Raw genomic sequence first — 20,610 nt, forward strand, 5'->3', positions numbered from 1 at the left:
AAAGACAAACAATGAGTTGAGAAATTATTGCACATTTACTGACATAACCTAAGAAGACAAGATCAGTTTTGTTAGTGGCTAGAGTTTTTTTGAAAAAAAAAATCATCTAAGATTTGGTGGAAGGATCCAGACAGGATCCTTCCAGTCTGTTTGCCATAACTCCTTCAAGGAGTTATGGCAAACAAATACAAAAAAAGAGAAAAAACTCCAACATTATAGCAATACAAATCCAGTAAGAAAGCAAGTTAAATTAATAAAGCTTATATATTCTTATGTTTATATAATGCAAGTTCTAAAAACATCCTAAAATTCAAACATTGTGTTGTGTGGGTTTGGTTTGGGAAACATCATGTTTCTCGTGCCTTTACTTAACATGAAAATCAAAGGGGCCAAGGGCTAAGGAAGACATTTTAACTCCAGCACTGATCCCTCCCCTCAGCCTTGATGTCTCATCTAGTTCCACTTTATTACCATAAAGCCAAAACACAACGCAAAACTGCCCTCCACAATTATTTTGTTCAGTAAACCCAACTGTTTACAAGACCTCATTTGTCCTTTAACTCAAGCTTTATTTTGATCTCTTTCTGTAAAATTTCATGGCTTTTTTATGACTAAAGTTTGGTTACAACATGTGAATAGAAGCTAAGAAGACAAATAGAGGTACAAACAGCAGCTTAATTGTTCCTGCTGGTAATAAGGGTCCTCTTCGCTGACACACAACACAGAGATCTGAAGACTTGCCCGTGGCAGCTCCTCTTCTTCCCTCAGCCCTCCCCGTTCCCTCACTGCAGCATCTACTGCTTTCTATTTTGAGCCAGAGGGCTTTTGAAATAACTGTGTCCAACAGTGACAGCTGTAAGAAGAGTTCAAGTCTGGGGCAGAACAAGTCCGAACCACACCCTCCGTTGCCCATCAGATTAGAGCAGCATCAAGGCCAGGAATCTTCCAACAGGTGCTTATTAATCTCTGACTTAAATTCGTTCACACAGTAGCAGGCGTGGGCACTTTGGCGGTTACAATAGTTTGGCTATTCAATAGGCTCTATGTGATCATTAACACCGACTTTTTAGGAACTCTCCTACCCTGAATCCCCCCTAAGCTGTCATCGTCACATTTTCCTCCCTCTCCTCCTCCTCCTCCTCCTCCTCCTCCTCCTCCTCTTTCTCCTCCTCCTCCTCCTCCTCCTCTCTCATTTATGCCTCGGTGGGTGTCGCCTTCATGCATGAAGCTGTGCCAGCATTCAGAAACATAAACTTGGGCTGCACAGATGGCTTTTTGGCATGTGGCGTTACTTTTCCCCTGCGTACCTCAGATTCCCAAGGGAGGAGTACAAAAGTATCATATATGTTATGGCAGCATGTAAATGAGCAAATAATATGAGTCACTGCTACTACTCCTTCTGGAATTGTGAAGATGTAATTTTAGAATGAAAAGCATTTGGACAACAAGAAGCAGAACTGAAATAATTTGACTTAATGTTTTATTTTTACACTGTGAGAATTGTGAAACGTGGACCTCAAATTGTATGATGTTTGTCCCAGAGTTCAACATGTTCAGCAGGGCAAGAAAAGCTAAAAACCTTGTGAAGATGACGAAGCCAGTGAGAAGGTGTCATATCCTCAGTCATACAATCCTGTACAGACGTGGACTGAAATGCCTCTCACAAAGAAGGAAGCCTTTATTACAAGAAAAAAGAAACATAGAGATCACATTACAGTTTGGAAATGATGACAAAGGATAACAAATTCAATGTTTGGGAGTCCCCATCACAAAGCCCCGATCTCAGCCCCATAAAATAATTGTGGTCAGAGGTGAGAAGTTGTTTGGAATCAAGATGGTCCCGAAAACCTGATTCACTCAGTTACATCAGTTCTGTCAGCAGGAACGGGAATACATTTACACAAACTGTTGTTAGAAGCTTGTGACTGGGTAAGAAAATTGTTTAACCCAAGTTATACGATGTACTTGCATCGTATAACTTGGCTGTACTGAACACAATCGAAATGTATGTAGGCTTATGAACATGAGAAAGGGAATAGAAATAATCTGGGTAATTCTAGTTAACATAACACAGGAAATTAATTAGCCTGACACTACAAAAAAAAAAAAAAAAAAAAAAATCCTGTCTCAACTCTCTTGTTTGTGCTGAAAGGGATGTTGGGATGTCTCTACCCTGTGTGCAGAAACCTGCTTGAGAGTCACTGCAGGGACAAGAAACTGGGTGTTGTCAGAGACTCATCATCTCCTCTTCATCAACTTTTTGAACTGCTGTTCTCAGACACAATTTGAATAGAAGAAGTTGTCCCATGATTTTCTAACATCATGAGTTATCATTGATTGTCATTTATTGTGTGTCACATTTTCAGCATTGTAACTGAATGAAACAAAAACTGGAACAATTCTTAAGCACACAGCACCACCTGCTGGGCAAGATGTGTATCGCAATTCAGGGCTTGAAAAATAAAAGACGGAAAGCGGTAAGGACTAATGCACAAGGAAATTAACATAATTGAATGGAACAGTTAAGACTTCATTTTCAATCTTCATTTTTTATATATATAATAAACCTTTTTAAATTAACGCCTGTATTTAATTTTGTAAAACATATGTTGCGTCAATTACGGTTACGTCACAAAATGTTTCATACTTATTAGAAATGCATCTTTTGGAGGAAAAAAAAAGAAAGACGAAGATGAAACATTTGGATTTGGGTGCTTTTGCGGTATAAATGAAGCCAGATTCCGCTGTGTTCAGTTAGGAAGCTGAGATCCCTGAAATAAGGAAGTGAAGCCACCTTATTTGAGGACTCTAGAGGTGAGGGAGTGGCCACCTGACACCTTCTGCTCCACTTTCTGACATTCTGTTCGACTTGATCGCTGCTGGAGGGATTTATATACTTTTTTCCCCCTTTTATCAAGCTGTTGTCCTGGGAGAAGTTCAGTAGAATCAGGTAAGAGTCGAAATTAGTCTATGCCTCTGCTTTTCACCAACGAAAAAATCTCCTCTTAAAGTTGTTTACAAAAAGGGCAAAGTTTATGGACGTCCAGGAAAAGAAAAAGGAATGAAAGTCGAGATGTTTTGGTTTCGTGCTCTGTTTCTGTCTAACTTTTTTTTTTTTTTTTTTTTTAAATGTTGGCTTTCTAAAGAAAAAAAAAGCAAACTGCGTATATCGCACAACTTCTGTTGTGTGTTAGTATTGGTAAGTATTACTTATGGTGATTGTAACGGCGCAATGTGAAACTCGAGGCGCTTTTAATAACCACAGAGGAAGAACTATGTTCATGAGCAAAGCATGTCTGTGCAGGTGAGGAGGCAGCCAGGCGCATTCCAGGCCCTGGGGTCATAACGTTGCGATATGTAGACCCCCTGCTATCTGTTCAGAGCAGAGGCAAGGCTAAGTGAGTTGTCTGGGTTTGGATATGCGGCTCCAGAATAACAGTTCTATATTAAGGATTAGGAATTTATCCTAGAAAGGAAAGCTGAAGATCCTGACATGTGTTGTAACATTGGTTATCTCTGAAGTATCACTGATTTCTAGAAGCACCAAAGAAAGAAATCCTAAAAAGTGATAAGAAGGTCTAACATACAGAGAACAGCACTGTAAGTACCAAGAAGTGCCATCTGATTCTCTGTTAGGGTGGAACAGATGCTTGCACAGCCCAGGGTGCATGTCTTAACAGATATTTTTTGTGTTTTTCTTTGCAACACGGAGCAGTACCTGGGAATAAGGAACCTATACTGAGAGATAGAGCTTTCCCAGAAAGGCTCTACTCTGTTAAACAAATGGCGTTTTTATGCTGACGCAGTTAGGAATTTTAAAAACATTAAGAATCGTCTTCACGTTGCAGTTTCTAAAACAAACAAAAACGCTAATAGTGTTAATATGCACTAAGCAACGTGTTATTTCTCAGAAATGGTCATGTTGGATTGTTTTTTTGTTTGTTTGTTTGTTTTCCTAGGCTGAAAATCCCTTTCAATTTAAGTAGGACCACTTTTAAATATTTTACTGATTTAAAAAACTTTATCATTTTCTTTGTAACCTGAAACTTTAATGTGTTTTCCTGTAATTAAAAGGGAACACAAAAAGTTAGTGGTTTTCAAATCTTTTTTTGTATACTCAGAAACCTAATAAAATGTGGTATGTATTTGTATTTAACCCCTTTTACACTTATGCCCCAAACTGCAGGCAGATCAGTGATAAAATTGTGGAGAAGTTAAAAGCAGCAGTAAGTTATCAAACTGTTGCTCAATCTGCAGTGTCTCACATAACCTAGAAGCTACAGCCTGCGCTCCAGCGGCATGGCTAGACTGTTTGTGTGTGTTGCAAGAAGCTGGTCCATCACATGCGGCGCTCCACATTGTATACATGAGCTTCCTCTTTCCTCAAGTCTTGTTTAATGTTCCTCCTTCTCTGTCGGCTGCTGAGGAATTTCACTCTCTTCTGTCACTGTTCCCTCATGAAGATACTTCATGTTTCAGTACAACATGACTGTTCACAACAAGGACACAGAGTACTTGGGCAAGTATTATCTATACAAAATGTCTGGTTGATGAGTATCCCCACTCATTGTCCTTCTGACGTCTCTGTAGTAGAGAGATGTTGAAAGAGTTACTTCACACCACTTTGGTCTCGTAAGAAGAAAAAAAAACCTTACTGGTAAACATTTGTTACCATAACAAGTATCGGCTAGAGAATAATAAATAAAGACAGCATGTGCTAACTCTAAAGCCAGTAGGTCAGTTTTTCCACATCTTTGGAAAAAAAAACTTTGAAAAAAACGTCAAATGTATTTTTAATATACAATAACAGTACAGACATTGAAAAACTTGTCAGTTTTTTTGATTAACTGGGGTATTTTTGTGTATCAAAATTAACAGAAAAATTGTGGTGTACTTTTCAGATATGAATAGATTGTGGAATAAAATAATTATTCACAGTATGTTTACTTTTATTAGAAGTTTATTTAATGTTAATCTTACAATGTTTAATCATTTTATTATATGTTACCCAGACTTTCAGAGTCATTGTTTCTCTTCTAGCCTTCACAAGTTTGCTCCAGTGCGATAAGTAAATAATTGTCATCTCCGGAGTGACAGACCAGACCCAACGGATGAGTGATTATTATTAGGCACGGAATATTCTGCCTGAAACTGGTTTTTAACTAAAGGTTGCATTTTTCTCACTATGTGTATTAATCTGATAAGCTTTTTTAGAATATCAGCAATGACACCCAGTCTGTGTGTGAAGGGCATTAAACAGTTTATATAGAGAACTGATTCATTTGTCTAGTCAGATCTCAGATCTCTCTTCTGGGAGAACATAACATGTGTGAACATAACAAGTGTAATCTAGGTAGAAAACCCTAATCGACTACACAGAAGTATAACTTGCTGCACAGTATGTACTGAGTTCAGATCTCTGGCTTATATTTAGTGGACCATTAATCACTTATTTAGTTCAAGATATTCTTAAAAGAAAATAATATATATTTACTTTATATGTTGTCAGGCAGACATTTTCAATGTTAATGTCTCTCTCTTCTGACATTTCAACCAATATAAAATATAGAGTGTAAAAACACTCATAAGATGTTTATGATGCATGTTCGATTTTTTTCAAAGAAAATTTAAATCTGCTTCATATCAGTAGTCATAGATATCTGATTAGTTAATATTACCATAAAAAACATTTCTGACAATGCTGGGAGAAAATAGCAGCAGACATTGATATTATTGTTGTAGAAATATTCTCATGTTCTTTTTCCAAGCTGTGATTGCAAAAGCCCATAGATTTCTATAATGATGAGAATAAGGCTGTTATTAAGCACTTATAATCCTACTATTGTACATTTAGTATTGTCCATAATGCAACTTTCTTGATGGCCTAAATGTGTAAACTAAAAGAAAACGGCAAAGATATATTTGGAGCAACATTGAAATTTTAGCGCCTTGCTTTAGGCTGTTAACAAGTGTAGCTGGTAGCCCACTGAAGTATTTGCCCTATTACAAATGACAAATTATTTTAATTCCGCCACATTGGAGGGTCATTACATAAGAGCCACTGTTACGTCCACCAGGCTTGTTTGGTGGGGTAACATTAAAGGAGACCACACAAGGATTTTCTGATTAAATGAAAAGTGCATTTATTAAATTATAATAAAGAAATAAAACCTGAAAAGGGAATACCTGAAATGAGAAACCAAAATAGATAAATGCAAATCCCATAAACAACCAGAAATAAGCAAATGCAAAACAAACCTAACAAAACCCAGCCATAAGTTACAAACCAAACTGAATGGGGTTCTGAGGAGGGAAAGGGAAAAGCCTCCTGTCTGCTGCATGCATGGCAGCTTTTAAAGCAGCAGAGCACCAATGAGGGCAAAACACAACACCTGCAGAAGGCCTGCCTCCAAAACCCTACAAGGAAAAAGGGCAGAGACCCACTGCAGCCATAACAGCCACCATGCTAAACTGCCACTACATTTAAAATAGAAGGATATCTACTATGGTAGTTTTATACCATGCTCTGCAATGAACACCTTTAAAAATGTTTTACCAGTTTTACTCTCTATTCTGAGGTCCATCAAGCTGATTTTTTGTGTTTGTTTTTCTTATCGCCTTCCATTCATACAATTTACAATTTTAATTTACAACCCGTCTTTCGATGCCCTTTGTTGTAGAGTTTAATTCTTGCCAGTCCAACACAGGGAAACAAAGACACTCCCAACCATTCACACTAAGGACAATTTTAGAGTAGTCAAATAATGTGAAATCATGTTTTTGGACAGTGGGAAAAAGTGGGGGTGTCTGGAGAGAACCTACACATGGAGCACATGCAAACTACACGCAGAAAGACCCCAACAGTACATCCTTAGTTGTAAGGCAGGAGGGACAAAAACCCATCAGCTGTACACCATATGTACTTTTGCAAACGAGCCAGATATTGACATAATAAATTACACTTTTTTGTTCTTGCATCCACATTTTCTGCTCTGCTTTGTGTAAACAATGTCTTTCTTTTTCTTGGAGAAAAATATTCTGTTCTGCAGAATATTTTGGCAGAACAGTTTTGGCGATGCTACCAACACTGGATCTGAGTGTTTACTCATTGTTTTTGTCAAGACCGTGTTTATTCATCCCGCCTTCTTCGTGTATTAATCTGCAGGACAGTTAAAAAAACATAAAACAAGTTGCCGAAACCCATGTTGGGCTACTCATACTCAGATGATGGTGCAACATTCTTTGCTCTCATCCTCTCCGCTTGTCTCTCTTCTGTCTTCCGTGTTGCACACACTCGCGCACGCAAACACGCCTACATGATCCTGCAGGGGAATTTGTGGCCCCAGGCTAACAAAACACAACCTAACAGTGGTGGAAGAGCCCAAGAGAAACTAACACAACTCGGGCCACTCACAGCGGCCTAACAGCGTGGAGCTTCTCAGTTATGACATTTAAAAGGCTCTTTCCTCACCAGCGGGGTTGCTAAGTGGGTATTGGCAGAAATTTCGTGGTGAGCTTACATGTCTTTGCAAGATTGTTCCTCAATGTGCTGGCTCAAAGAGTCGCAGGAAGTTTTCAGGCAGAGAGACTCTTAAAGTAAGTGCATTTTTAATAGCATGTTTCTTTTGCATTCACTGGAAGTGTATTTTTAGACTGAGGAATACAATTCGAGGTGACGGTTTCAATATATGTGTTTGTGTAGCAGTATGATAAAGATTTATGATCATTTTTTACAATCACTGACTCTAGCCATGTTGGTTTTAAACCAGGTGGTCAGAGGGTAATTTGCATCTGGGGAATAGAGTTTCAGAAATCCATAGAGGCTGTTAACAGATGCTTAGGGACAGAAGGCTTGTTGTGATTCTACGCTAGGAATAAACAACATTAAGAAAAACTTTGATTTATTCCATGTGGTGAAATTTGTATAAACCAGCAGAGAAGAAATAAAAGTGGTGCAAACTTAGTATTGTAACTTCACAAATGTACTCATGTAAACTAGAGAATAATTTAGTTACTTCTCCAGAACATCTTTAATGCTGTTATTGATGTGCTGTAATTAGTTTCCATCCTTAAATTGAATTGAAATTATATGTGGATAGGCCTTTACTTGCAAATAGTGCGGGGCCTTATATTTTTATCTTTATGAATCACTTCCTATCATTATATCTTGAACATTCCTCTCAGAAATGTGCTGTCCTCACATTTCTGTGCACACTTGTATATTATAAGAAATCATGGACGAAGTTTGAGCTACCTAATTTAACAGATTTTTCATGTCCAAGTAGTTTACACTTTTTCTGAAATTTCAAAAGCCACAAATAAAACAGATTGATTAAAAAAAAATACTAACAGAAAAAGTCAAAACTAAGCATTTGCTTCTGAGAACCTGTCATAGCTGCAGTGTAGCTACAGTTAGCTACACTGAAGAAAGAGCATAGGTGATCCAGTTTAAATAAATAGCTTTATTTGCTCATACATGGTCCTGCAGCAAAGCAGAGCAGAGTTTCATTTCACATGCAGTGTTCATATCGCAAATGAGTCACTGATGTGCCAAGCTGAAAAATGCTCAAAGCTCAGAACTAATCAGAGCCAATAGGAGGGTCTTAGTGTGGTCAATCAAGTTCAGCTGCTCAATGCAATAATGGCAGAGAAACAACCTAATGTTCTAGGGAAGCTGTTTACCTGCCGTGATCGGTGACCATGCACACAGATTCCAGTGTGGAGAACTAGCCATAGCGTAGCAAAGACCTTCCATAATGCATATATGTGTGAGCGGCACATACATGCAGGTGATTGGTATTGTTATTAATGGTCTTAGCACTCATCCTTGCTCTCGATTGTTTTTTCTGACCGGGACTGTTGTATTTTTGCAAATGGCAATAGGAGCCAAGGGAGGAGCTTGACTTTTTTTTTTTTTTCACAGATTATCTGTTTCATGTTATACTGTCATAGTGACAGCTTTCACAAATATGTAGAACAAAATACACTGCTTATGCAGCTTTAATAACCAATTTTTACAGTTAATCTGCAAAGGACTTTGATTTGGAGTTTAGTTACTCTTTAAGTGCCTTGGCCAGTGGAACATGTGAAAATAGCTGGAGGAACATAGAATCAATCCCACAACCTTCATTTTGCCTGTGAACTACTCTTCCCACTGAGACCCACTCATTAATACTAGAGATAATGGTAACATCACTGCAGCTGGTGGTTTATTGTATTGTTTTTGTAGCGTATGCAGAGTTATTTTGAGAAAAGACGGCCACTTCCATATTGCAATTCCAACAGTGGTGAAAGATTAGTTGCAAATGAAAACTTGACTTCCTTGCTGAATTCCTTTATTGCTGGTCCAACGCTGTTTCAGTTGTCAAATTTTGCAGGTCCACACTTGATGGAAAGAATGCAATCCTTAGATCTTAAAAACAAAAGTTATGAATCATTGCACCCACAAGCCACAAGATGACTGGGTGAATACGATATGAAGGATATAAAACATGACTGTATTTGCATGACAAACTGAGTCAGAGAACACAGTGTCCTTTGGTGGTATTGTCATTGGAAGTTTGTTTTAATTTTTCATTATTGTCAGTCTTTAAAACCTAACTAGTTTTGTTGAATGTCTTCAGTTTTCCTTCTTTTTTCTTTATTTGGTTGAAAGAATGATGCGGGCGTGACGACGCCAACCTGGCTCTAATGATGTACGAGGTGATGTCTGGTGACACCCTGGCCTGGAAAGGAGCCAGTCCAAGACAAAGCAGCAGAGACCCCAGCCCTGAAAACGGGATTACTGGGGAGGGAGGGCCAGTAAAAATCCTCAAAGTGTGCTTCTGCACCAACAACAACCTAGGAAAGAACTTTAAGCTGGTGAAGTGTGACAGCTCCTGGAAGATTCAGGTGAGAGTGTTTTGGAGACATAGAAATGCCAGAAGGTGGAGTTGAAGATGCTTGTTTTGATAATAGTTTTTGGTACAAAGTGGTAAAGATTTGATATCAGGGATTCTGCATAAGTCGTAAGACATTATTATTAGTTTTTTTTGTCAATGACACCTCATAATTTGCTGCTCTTCATATAATTATAATTGATTCAAAGGATTTAAAAAAAGAAAATCTGTAAGGAAAAAAAAATGACAGTTGTCTTTAATTTTCCCCCAGGCTATCATTCGCTCAATTTTGATCAGCGGTCGATTGGGACCCAACGTTGAACTCTCAAAATGTTACGGTCTTATGCTGACGCACTTAAAGTCCGAAGAATTTCACTGGCTCCACCCAGATCTGACTGTGGGTGAGGTTGAACAACGCTACGAGAGTCATCACGTGGAGGCCGAGTGGAGGTCCAGATAGGTTTTCAGGGCTTATTGTCGCAACAAATATTTTCCGTGATATGAAATTCAGAAATAAAGCATGTCTAGTTAGAATATGTTTCTTCTCCTCTTGTTCGCAGATACGACCTTAGGATCAGGTACATTCCAGTCAATTTCCTGGAGAAGTTTAAAAATGACAGATCCACGTTTCTTTATTTTTATCAGCAGGTACTGAACCCCTCCTCTCTCTCTATCTTTGATGTAGCACTCAGAAGTAAAATAACGGAACTATGTCTAACATTGATAAAAGAAAAGGAAATAAAGGCTGTAATAAATAAGGTTTTCAGTAACTATTTAATAATGAATGGTGAAGGGAGTTCTGTGGTGGCGCAGGGGCAAAACACGACCCAAGCACGGAGGTCTTAGTCCTTGTAGCAGTAATCGCAGGTTTGATTCCTGGCCTGGTGACATTTGCCGCATGATTACCCTATTTGCTGTTGAGCTAATACTTTTAATTCAAGGCCACTAGAGCCAACAAAACCTTAAAAAAAGAAGAAAATTATAATACATGGCAAAAATAGATTTTTATTTAACTGTTAAGTTATGGCTCACATTTCTATTTTTCTGAGTGACAGCAGGTAACGTTTCATTGCAGGTGCGTAGTGACTACATGCAGTGTCATGCCAACAAGGTCAGCGATGGGATGGCCCTGCAGGTTGGCTGTTTGGAGATCAGGTGAGTCACTGCATTCCTCAGCTCAAGTCAATGAGTTATTTGAATTCTGGTTGCATTTCTTATGGGCTTAACACCAGATGATTTGTTTACCTTGATGTTGTACATGTATTGCATAACATAAAACTGCTGTTGAAATAACAGGGATTTGTCTATTTGTATCCAGCAGATACTAACATGTTACTGTGTTTGCAGGAGATTCTACAAAGACATGAATGCAAAAGGTCTTGAAAAGAAATCTAACTTTGAGCTGCTGGAGTGAGTTTTTACCCTCTGTTGTATCTGTTCTGAAGCATTTTTTCTTTTTAAGAAATGGCTCTCAGAGTGTCCAAAGCAAAGTTTCAGGTCGATGAAATCTGTGCGAATGTTACAAAACAGTGTTCTTTGTTAGGTGAGTCAGATGCATAACAGTTTTTTTTTTCAACCAAGACAAAATATAGCAAGCAAAAAGCTGCCAACAGCAACAACAGAGGAGACTGTAAGAAATGTGCAACCTATACACAAACTGCTCAAATCCCGGGAATGGACTGAAACACAAAGAAAAAAAAGCAACAAATAAGGAGTGCATATATTTTTACAATTATTTTAAAAATGAAAAATAAATAGAAGGAATAGAAGACAAACTCTAACATACAAAATGATCTTGCTTCACTTATGATACAAAAACATGATCAGGGAAAATCTATAGTCAAGAAGGATTAAAAAAGGATTTCTAAGTCAAAGAGCTATGGCGCCTTGCAAAAGTATTTGTATTCCTCGAGCTTCTCAGTTTTTCACTTAAGAAATTGACCTTACGGACTTTATTGAAAGGAACACTGTAATTTTCATACTTTTCATGCATTCCAAACATTTTAGATTTCTAGATATTAAAACAAGTTAAAAACCATTCAGAACTTTCCTTTACTTTGTGACCATGCCCTACTTTGTGTTGGTCTCCTATATAAAATTGCTCCAATGTAGATTAAAGTATATGGCAGTAACGTGGCAAAATGTGAAAAAGTTTAAGCAGCATCGATACTTTTGCTAGGCTGTGTACATCCTTGACAGACTGACTCACCCAGATTTACAAAAACATCTTGTTAAAAATGTTTTAGCTAAGCCAGGTACTTAGTTAATGTTTTAAATTCAGGCTATCTGTATGTATCCTTTTAGAAAAGAAGTTGGCCTGGACCTTTTTTTCCCTCAGCAACTGATGAACAGCATGAAGGTAAACCTCTATCCCAAATACTTGTCTTTTATTTACAGGCACCGTCGGAGAAGTTTTTTTTTTTTATCTTTTTCCTGAAAGTTATACTTTTGATGTCTGTTTGTGATTGTGGTCCAGCCTAAGCAGCTACGGAAGATGATCCAGCAAACATTTCAACAGTATGCAACCCTAAAGGAGGATGACTGCATGATCAAGTTTTTTGAGACCCTCAAGACATTTACCAACTTTGATGAAGAGGTTTTTCCATGTGAACTTGTGGTGAGTTGCGGTAAATAACTTCTCATAAGATCTATGACACTCCAGACACACTTTGCTAATGTTTTCATCACAAACCTTCGTGTTCATCACCAGCAAGGTTGGAGTTTGTCTGTAGAGCTGGTCATTGGAGGAAGGGGCATTCGCCAACGTTCTCAGAAGGATTCAGCAGTAAGAGAAAAGCTGTTTTTACATTTCCTAGCTTGTTTCATACCATAAATATAGATTTTGTTTCTATTTACAGGCCATTTTCAGCATTGTAATGTTCTGTTTTGGTGCTTAGTTGCTGCATCAGCTGTTTAACAATTAACATTCCTAATTTCTACTGGTGCTTAACAGATTTTAGTGTCTTCTGTTCCACTGGTCACCACTTGGTTACCTGTCGTTTTGTGCCACAGGCTTTGTTCCTTACTGACTTCAAACAGATAAAGAAAATCCAATGCTTGCCACAGACCAATGATAAGGCTCTCCTTAACATCAGCGTCGAAGGTGCCAAACAAGTAAGTGCAGCAAAAAAAGCTATTTCTAAAACTTCCTTAAATTAGTGCTTAATGTAAATACAACCAGTGGAGAAAAAAAAATAATCAAAGAATCTTGTTTATATTTGCATGTTATCTTCTTTAACAGAACCTGTCTATCAGTGTGGCTTCGGTTCCTATGGCAGAAAACATGATGGATCTCATTGATGGATACTGTCGCCTGGAAAATGACACAGACGACAGTGTTATTTACCGACCAAACAAAGGTGTGCTTATCGTACAATCGCCTCTCAATGGACAGCGGTATTACAAATTCTCTAAATAGTAAACAAATGTTCTTAAAACCATTTCAATCTAGATGCCAAGTCTGCACAGGTGTCCCTACCTGACATCCCCACAGGGTGAGATGTTTTACTGGATTACTCACTTGACAGAAGAAGCCATGAATGCAAATTCTGAATAATCTTGTTTTGTTTGTTCTATCAAAAAGCACTGACTTCAGCTCAGCTAGACACAGCATGGGTGAGCCAAAAAACTTCAGATTTTCTCAACCTTATATTTCTTCTGTGTAATTCTTTTAGAAATAAATACATGATGTCTTTATTGATTCAAAGTGCCTCTCCATTTGGATTTTCAGGTTCTGATATTTACTGTGAGATTCTTGATGAGAGGCCAAAATCAGGTTTGTCTGAAGCTGTTACACTTATCTCTGCTTAAAATAATAGTAATTGAAACTCGTCTTCGATCATTAAAACTACCTTGTATTGGTCCGTAGCTGTGAAATATGGGATTGATAGAAGTGACATCATTCTTGGGCGAATCCTTGGCGAGGGCTTCTTTGGAGAAGTCTATGATGGAGTGTACAAAAGAGCTGTAAGTTACTATTTAGACTTTACAGACACATCTGTAAAACAAATATGATGTGTTTGTTGTTTTTTTGGACAGAACGGCGAAAGAGTTAATGTGGCAGTCAAGACCTGCAAGGACTGCTCATCTGAGGTGATGGAGAAATTCATGAGTGAAGCAGGTACGAGGGCCTGCCTTGGCTGTAAAACAATAGAAGAAGCAACGCGGATGAGAGCAACATTTAATATGTACAAATTTTGCTTGGCAGTTATTATGAAGAACCTCGATCATCCTAACATCGTCAAGCTGATTGGCATCATAGAGGACAATCCTGTGTGGATCGTAATGGAGCTTTACCAGTACGGAGAGGTTTGTCCCCAGTCACTGCTTCTTTCTTAAACTGTCCATGTACTTTGATTCTGCTCAGTTTTGCCTGATGCTGTATAGGGAAAAGGTACCTGAGTGATTAAATTATCTACATTTTTACAGCTCGGTAGATACCTGACTCAGAACCAAAACAAACTGACAAACACAACCCTGGTGTTGTTCAGCCTGCAGATCTGCAAAGCCCTCGTCTATCTCGGGGGGTGCAACATGGTGCACAGGTGAGAAAAGGATTAAAAGATTAACATAAATACATGTTCTTCTTCTTTACAAGTTCAAATGGTGTGTCTTGTCAGATCATGATTTCTTGGTTAATGTCAAGTTGTCATAACAAATATATTTTGAATAAGGAAAACTTTGTATTAAAAGTGTCATGATTTACCAAATGACACTTTATGACAACAGTCATAAATATTTATGTAGATTTAGGTTGTTATGTCATTTTTATGACGGTATCATGACAGTCTTATTCACAACCCATCAAATAAAGTGTTACTGTATATTTAAACTTTTTGTGACAGTATGTGTCAGTTTTGCATGTGAGTTACTCAGAATATCAGAAAACTAAATTAAGGCAAAAAGATAATAAAATCAATAAAGTATAGCATAAAACCTCACAAATTTACACAACGAAAAAGCTAGATGGCACTGTGACTTAACCTTAGATACTGTGATCAACTTTTTATGGTCATTATTTTTTAAATAGGTTTTTAATATTTATATGTAAGAATTGTTGCATATAACCATGTTAAGTCAAAAAATGTGTGTTTGGCATCATTCCAGTTTGCAACCCCTTCAGGTCAACACTTCTAATAAATTTTAGATTTACAGGATTTACAGTCCTTGTAGTTCTTGAACTAACTTCACAAATAGAACAAGTAGCTACTATAGGTAAATCAGAAATCAAAACTTTTGTTTATAATTTCATCTTGTGTGAAGCACAAAACCAAAAATAGAATGAAAAAAGGATTTTTAAAATGAACTATCGTGTGTTTTTTTCCGTTAATATGCAGGGTTTGTATGGAACATGAAATGATAAACTTGTGCTCTCTATACTGTGCTTTATTTTTCTGCATAGGTGAAAATATATAGGCAAAAAATAAAAAAATCTCATGTGATTTTTGAATAGTTGCCACAAGTAGCCACTAATATTTCATCAACTTTTATCCAGGATGTTGCAGTGATCATTATTCTTATCTCATGACCATATAGGAAAATCAGAGCCTAGAGGAGTCTGTAAATGAAGAGCTTTGGTTTTTTTGTTATCTCAACGTCTAACACAACATGCCGAATCAGTGCCCACATTGCTGCAGACACGGCCCGGATCAGTCTATCCATCATAAACCAGATACTGATGGAACTTAGCAAACATACAAAATACAAAATGTACCAAACTACAATAATGCTGCTTTTGTCAGGGATTGCAGAACATCAGTTAAAAATATTAATGAAATAATTACCATGACGATGTAATAGGAATTGTAAACATTTTTTCCTTGAAGTTAAAATGCTGAACCGTGAGGCAGAACAATTGAGTCAGTCATGCTTGGAAGTAAAAAAAGCTAAATGTTATCAGTAGAGGCCAGGCAGCCTTTCACGGCTCCAAGCTTCTGTGAAGAGAAAACATTGACAAAAAGAAATGTTCACATGCCTAAAAAATTGAAACATTCCTTTCTTCCTGTTTTGATCCAGTCAATCTGAAGGTGATATTTTTCTTCCTCAAGGACAAGCTTCTCATTGATCCAAATATTTGTTTAATGATATTCCTCCTTGGTCCTCCTGCCGGGACCTACTCAAGTTGCATTTTCATCTTTTGTCTTTCTTTTGCGTTCAGAGATATAGCTGTTCGGAACGTGTTAGTTGCAAGCCCAGACTGTGTGAAGCTTGGAGACTTTGGTCTGTCGAGATACATTGAGGATGAAGAATACTATAAAGGTAACAGAGAAGATGATTCAAAGATTCCTGTCAGAAGATCTGTGTGGTTAATCTAATGCCTTTAATGCCTTTGACCTGTTGCACAATGTGGCTCAGCATGATCTGATGGTGATTTCTTCACAGCTTCTGTTACTCGATTACCAATCAAGTGGATGGCCCCAGAATCCATAAACTTTAGACGTTTCAGCTCAGCTAGCGATGTCTGGATGTTTGGTGAGCTCAGACACATTTTCAGATTTCCTTTATAATCCTCTGATTCATATCTGTAATGCCTAATGCTTCTCTTTGTCGTCCTTTCTCATGGATTACAGAGTGGAAATGTCTGATATTGTATTCCGGTGTCTTGTGTGCATGTCTCTGCAGCTGTGTGTATGTGGGAGATCATGAGCCAAGGACAGCAGCCATTTTTCTGGCTGGAGAACAGGGACGTCATCAACCAGCTGGAGCAGGGCATCAGATTGCCCAAACCAGAGAACTGCCCTCCAGCTCTTTACTCACTCATGACTCGCTGCTGGTCCTACGATCCCGGAGAGAGACCCAGCTTCACTGAGCTTGTTATCAAGATCAGGTATTTATTTTAAAAAATGAACAAAAGACGCCCAAAGAGAAACACTTTCCTTTCATGATCTCCTTCTTTATGATTTGTGATTGTTTGTAAAAATGAAGAGAATAGTTTTTTTTCTGTTAAGGAAAACAGAACAATTTTCTGTTCAATTGAAATATTTTTATTTTATAAACAATGATAAAAAAACATTAAACAATAATTTATAGAAACATAAAATTCACATGTAAAAGAAATATAAAAGCAAATTATAAACTCTGACATGAAATGACAGATATCAAAAATAAATGTATTGTACTGATAATGTATAATTATTTTACTACATAGTGTTGTAACATAGTTTCAACTGAAGCTGATACTTGTTTTGACTATTTAAGAGACCGACTACACGTTACAAACATTTGCAATGTCCATGAGAGGTTACTTGCTGTCTGTTGTTTAAATTTTTCATCATGTAAACCACTTAAAATTGCCACATTTCTCAAATATACTATACAATAAACCGAAGACCAAAAACAAACCCCTGTGGAACTCAAGTAAAACAACTAACTTTGTCTAATTTATAATTACAAATGGAAACTAAAGATCGGTACCTTATTTAAGTACATAAACATAAAGCTAGCTGAAAAAGTTTTGTGTCTAAATGTTTAAGAAATAAAATAGGTCATGCAGCTATTGACATTTCTTCCCCTGAGGTAATATTACTCACTCATCCATTTACTTTGAATCTCTTTTATTAAATTTTCAATAGTTGTACAATTGTATGTAATCTGACCATGTTTCAAAAACGTTTCCAGTTGGAACTTCAAAGGTTCACTTCAGTATACAAGGTCGTAATCCCGACTTGTCTTTCAGTGACGTCCACAAGATGGAGAAAGAGCTGGACGTAGAGAGAGAAAGAGACAGAGCACGTGCCACCAAATTTCTGGAACCAAAAGTCAGCTTTGCAGATGCTCCCCCCAAGGTATAAAAACTTGTTCATTTTATTTTGTTTTATATATATATATATATATATATATATATATATATATATATATATATATATATATATATATATATATATGTATATATATATATATATATATATATATATATATATATACATATATATAAATATATATAAATATATATAATGTCTGGTTAATGCATTCACTTACCTTTTTCACCCTTTACTGAAGCCCTCAAGGATGAAGCCAAGTCGATTTGGGAACACCCTCAGTATCGGTCTACATATTCAGGTGTGTAAATTCAGGCAAATAACCCTAGAATATTTACAGGAATTTTACAGTCTGACTGATCTGTTTGTGTGTCTGTGCAGCTGAATGAAGCTCTTTGTGCCAGCTCACCAGACCTGGCCAGCCCATGTGAATACCAGTCGCCGATTGACTCCAGAAACACGCTCACTCTGCCGGTTCAGTCTCCCCGTCGCCGCAGTATGGGGGTAAGATCACAATAGCAAGGCTTACTTCTGACATGCAATAAATGCCATCCATTTAAAGTTAAAATAAACTATCATCTCTGCATTAGGAGAGTGAGTTTATTCGAGCGGAGCCAAACATTAGGGAGGATGCCCAGCGGCTGTGGCAGAGAGAACGGCAACACGTGCAGGAGACTCTGCGGCTCCAGAAAGAGCAGATGATGGAGGATAAGAAGTGGCTGGAGAAGGAGGAGAGACTCCTGGTGGGAAACAGAGCATCATTAGCTTTAGTCAACCCCCTCTCTGTGTCCCTGTGTCCCTATTTTCACCAATTCATTGTTACCCTGGAACCTGAGTGGGACAAGGCATCTTTAAATAGAATAAAAACTTTTGTCCAACCTCGACGCCCCACTAGCGTTAAACCGAATGTTCCCCTGATAACAGTGCAAAAGAAAGGCCTCATGTCTTTATTCTGTAAAATGAACCTGCCTGTTCTTTTGCAGGACCCCATGGGACAAGATGACGTTGCCATTTCAGAGGTAAGTGTCCATGTGTACAAAATAAAATCCCAGTGAGATTAAATGAAGACAGCAGGTAGTAACTTCAGACTGTTTACCAATTACCACATACTTGCTAAATGAATATGCAGCTAAGTGAGAAAGCATGTTAGTTTTGTTAGAACACAAAAGTGCACAATTGTGAAGATAAATCACTTTTCTCCAAAATTACAGCTGCAAGTCTTAGGTTGAAGTTGTGCCATGCTCTTCCGTTTTGGATGAAAACTTTTACACTTATCCACTTTTTGTAGGTTTACAAAACCCAAAGATGATTATAACTTGACAAGATCTGAAAAAACCTCTAGAGGTGTAATACTTTTGCAAAGTTCTGTATAACAAAGATAGGTTACATTCTTTAGGTATACTGACATTTTTTATGAATAACTGGAACCAAAGATCCTGCCAGTAAAATTACAAAATTAACAACTTTTCCTCTTGTCGGACGCACACATTAGGAACTGCTTAAGTTGACATGTTTTTTATTCGCGTTTATTTTCTTTACTTCTCTGATTATCTTCATGTTTGTTTTTCTCTTTGCAGCCAACTAAAGATGAGAGTGAGAATGGTAAAGACTAAGACAAATGACTGTTTTACATTCAATGGTTTTCGTTTTGTTGTCTTGTAACAAATCTGTCTTCCCACACAGTGCCACCTGAGAAACCCCCACGACTCAAAGCACAGGTAAGAAGACAGTTACACCTTGTTAAGTTTTTTATATGGTCATTCAAACAGATTAATAAGCTTTTCCTGAATGAATATTTTAACAATTCATATTCCACTTTAGGCTGCTCCCACAGCAGAGATCGACCGTTCTGATGATAAAGTATACCAGTACGTTATGGACTTGGTCAAAGTTGTTGTCCAACTCAAGAATGACATCACTGAGCTGCAACCAGAACAATACATCTCCATTGTCAAGGTATACTGAGACAAATTACCTGCTCTCCACCTCCGCTTTGTAGGTCGTTGTTGTTTTATTGGCCAGTTTAAAATGCAGAGGAAAACCTCCTGAGTCACAGAGCTGATTCATTTTCTTTATTGATCTATCCTCACAGTCTGTTGGGATGGCCTTACGAGATCTGATCCGCAGTGTGGATGATGTGCTGCCGAGTTTACATGAGTCGATCAGGACTGAGGTATTGCTTTATTGTACACAGGATTCAAACACACTACTAATATCCTTACCTCGAATGCACAGGGGCAGGATTCTGTAAATAAACACCGAATTAAAATGAGGCCAGCTTTTATTTGATCAGATCCATTTCTTCTTTTTCAGATTGAAGGTACCCAGAAGCTGCTCAACAACGACATGGCCGAGCTGATCAGCAAAATGCGCCTGGCCCAGCAGAACTCCATCACATCTTTAAAGGAGGAGTGCAAAAAACAGATGCTGGCTGCTGCGCACACTCTGGCCATGGACAGCAAGAACATGTTGGATGCTGTGGACCAAGCAAGAGTCAGAGCTAATATAGCCAAACCAGCTGCACCAGAGTGAACTTCTTTGTTTCTTTTCTTCATTTTTTTTCACTGACTTTTTTTTTCTCGTCTCTCTAAAATAACATTTGGACCTCATCGGACTGTTTGGTTTTGATAAATATGAGCCAAAGGCAGCCTCTGGTTCTTTGGGGAACCATCAGTGTGTAAATGAGTGATGTGTTAAGTGACACTGTCACAAAAAATCCAAATGATATTTTTTAAAAATTGCATAAAATAGACTTAAATGTAATGATCTAATTTATCAGTGGCTGCTCTCACACTGAACTGGGTCATTCTGATGAGTCCATCATGAAATCTAAGTTATGATGAGACATTTATGTTAAGTTGGAAATTAAAAATCTTTGTAAATACAGAATGTGTCCTTTCTTTAACACTTGATAGCCACAAAAGTAAAAGTTTTACTTTTCTAAAGAAAACATAGTCCTACTAGAAGACCAGAGA

General features: G+C 37.6%; 1 protein-coding gene across 2 annotated transcripts; it reads left to right on the top strand.

Moving 5' to 3' along the window:
- Window positions 1-2,819: 2,819 nt before the first annotated feature.
- Window positions 2,820-20,517, top strand: ptk2bb (protein tyrosine kinase 2 beta, b). 2 transcript variants are annotated; one of them, XM_044106355.1, is made up of 31 exons: window positions 2,820-2,950; window positions 9,656-9,891; window positions 10,150-10,328; window positions 10,439-10,526; window positions 10,954-11,033; window positions 11,226-11,288; window positions 12,183-12,237; window positions 12,355-12,495; window positions 12,589-12,663; window positions 12,891-12,992; window positions 13,120-13,237; window positions 13,330-13,372; window positions 13,462-13,493; window positions 13,609-13,653; window positions 13,747-13,844; window positions 13,917-13,998; window positions 14,086-14,186; window positions 14,307-14,422; window positions 16,036-16,136; window positions 16,260-16,349; window positions 16,500-16,704; window positions 17,554-17,662; window positions 17,877-17,936; window positions 18,017-18,139; window positions 18,226-18,378; window positions 18,619-18,654; window positions 19,213-19,237; window positions 19,319-19,353; window positions 19,457-19,591; window positions 19,728-19,808; window positions 19,949-20,517. In XM_044106355.1, exons 2-31 carry the CDS (start codon window positions 9,691-9,693, stop codon window positions 20,165-20,167), a joined length of 2,991 nt encoding a protein of 996 aa, XP_043962290.1. In that variant the 5' UTR covers window positions 2,820-2,950; window positions 9,656-9,690; the 3' UTR covers window positions 20,168-20,517. The 2 variants fall into 2 exon arrangements, with proteins under 2 accessions (XP_043962290.1, XP_043962289.1); XM_044106354.1 differs by having other exon boundaries at window positions 18,226-18,654.
- Window positions 20,518-20,610: the final 93 nt, after the last annotated feature.

This window comes from Gambusia affinis, linkage group LG22, assembly GCF_019740435.1.
Source record: "Gambusia affinis linkage group LG22, SWU_Gaff_1.0, whole genome shotgun sequence".
In the NCBI taxonomy this organism is placed as follows: domain Eukaryota; kingdom Metazoa; phylum Chordata; class Actinopteri; order Cyprinodontiformes; family Poeciliidae; genus Gambusia; species Gambusia affinis.

Bases quoted from the DNA above. Each gene is read 5' to 3' on its own strand.
- ptk2bb (XM_044106354.1), top strand. From the start codon at position 9,691: ATGATGTACGAGGTGATGTCTGGTGACACCCTGGCCTGGAAAGGAGCC. The intron at 12,993-13,119 runs GTAAGTGCAGCA...CTTCTTTAACAG, and splicing joins GCGTCGAAGGTGCCAAACAA to AACCTGTCTATCAGTGTGGC. The intron at 13,999-14,085 runs GTACGAGGGCCT...TTTGCTTGGCAG, and splicing joins GAAATTCATGAGTGAAGCAG to TTATTATGAAGAACCTCGAT.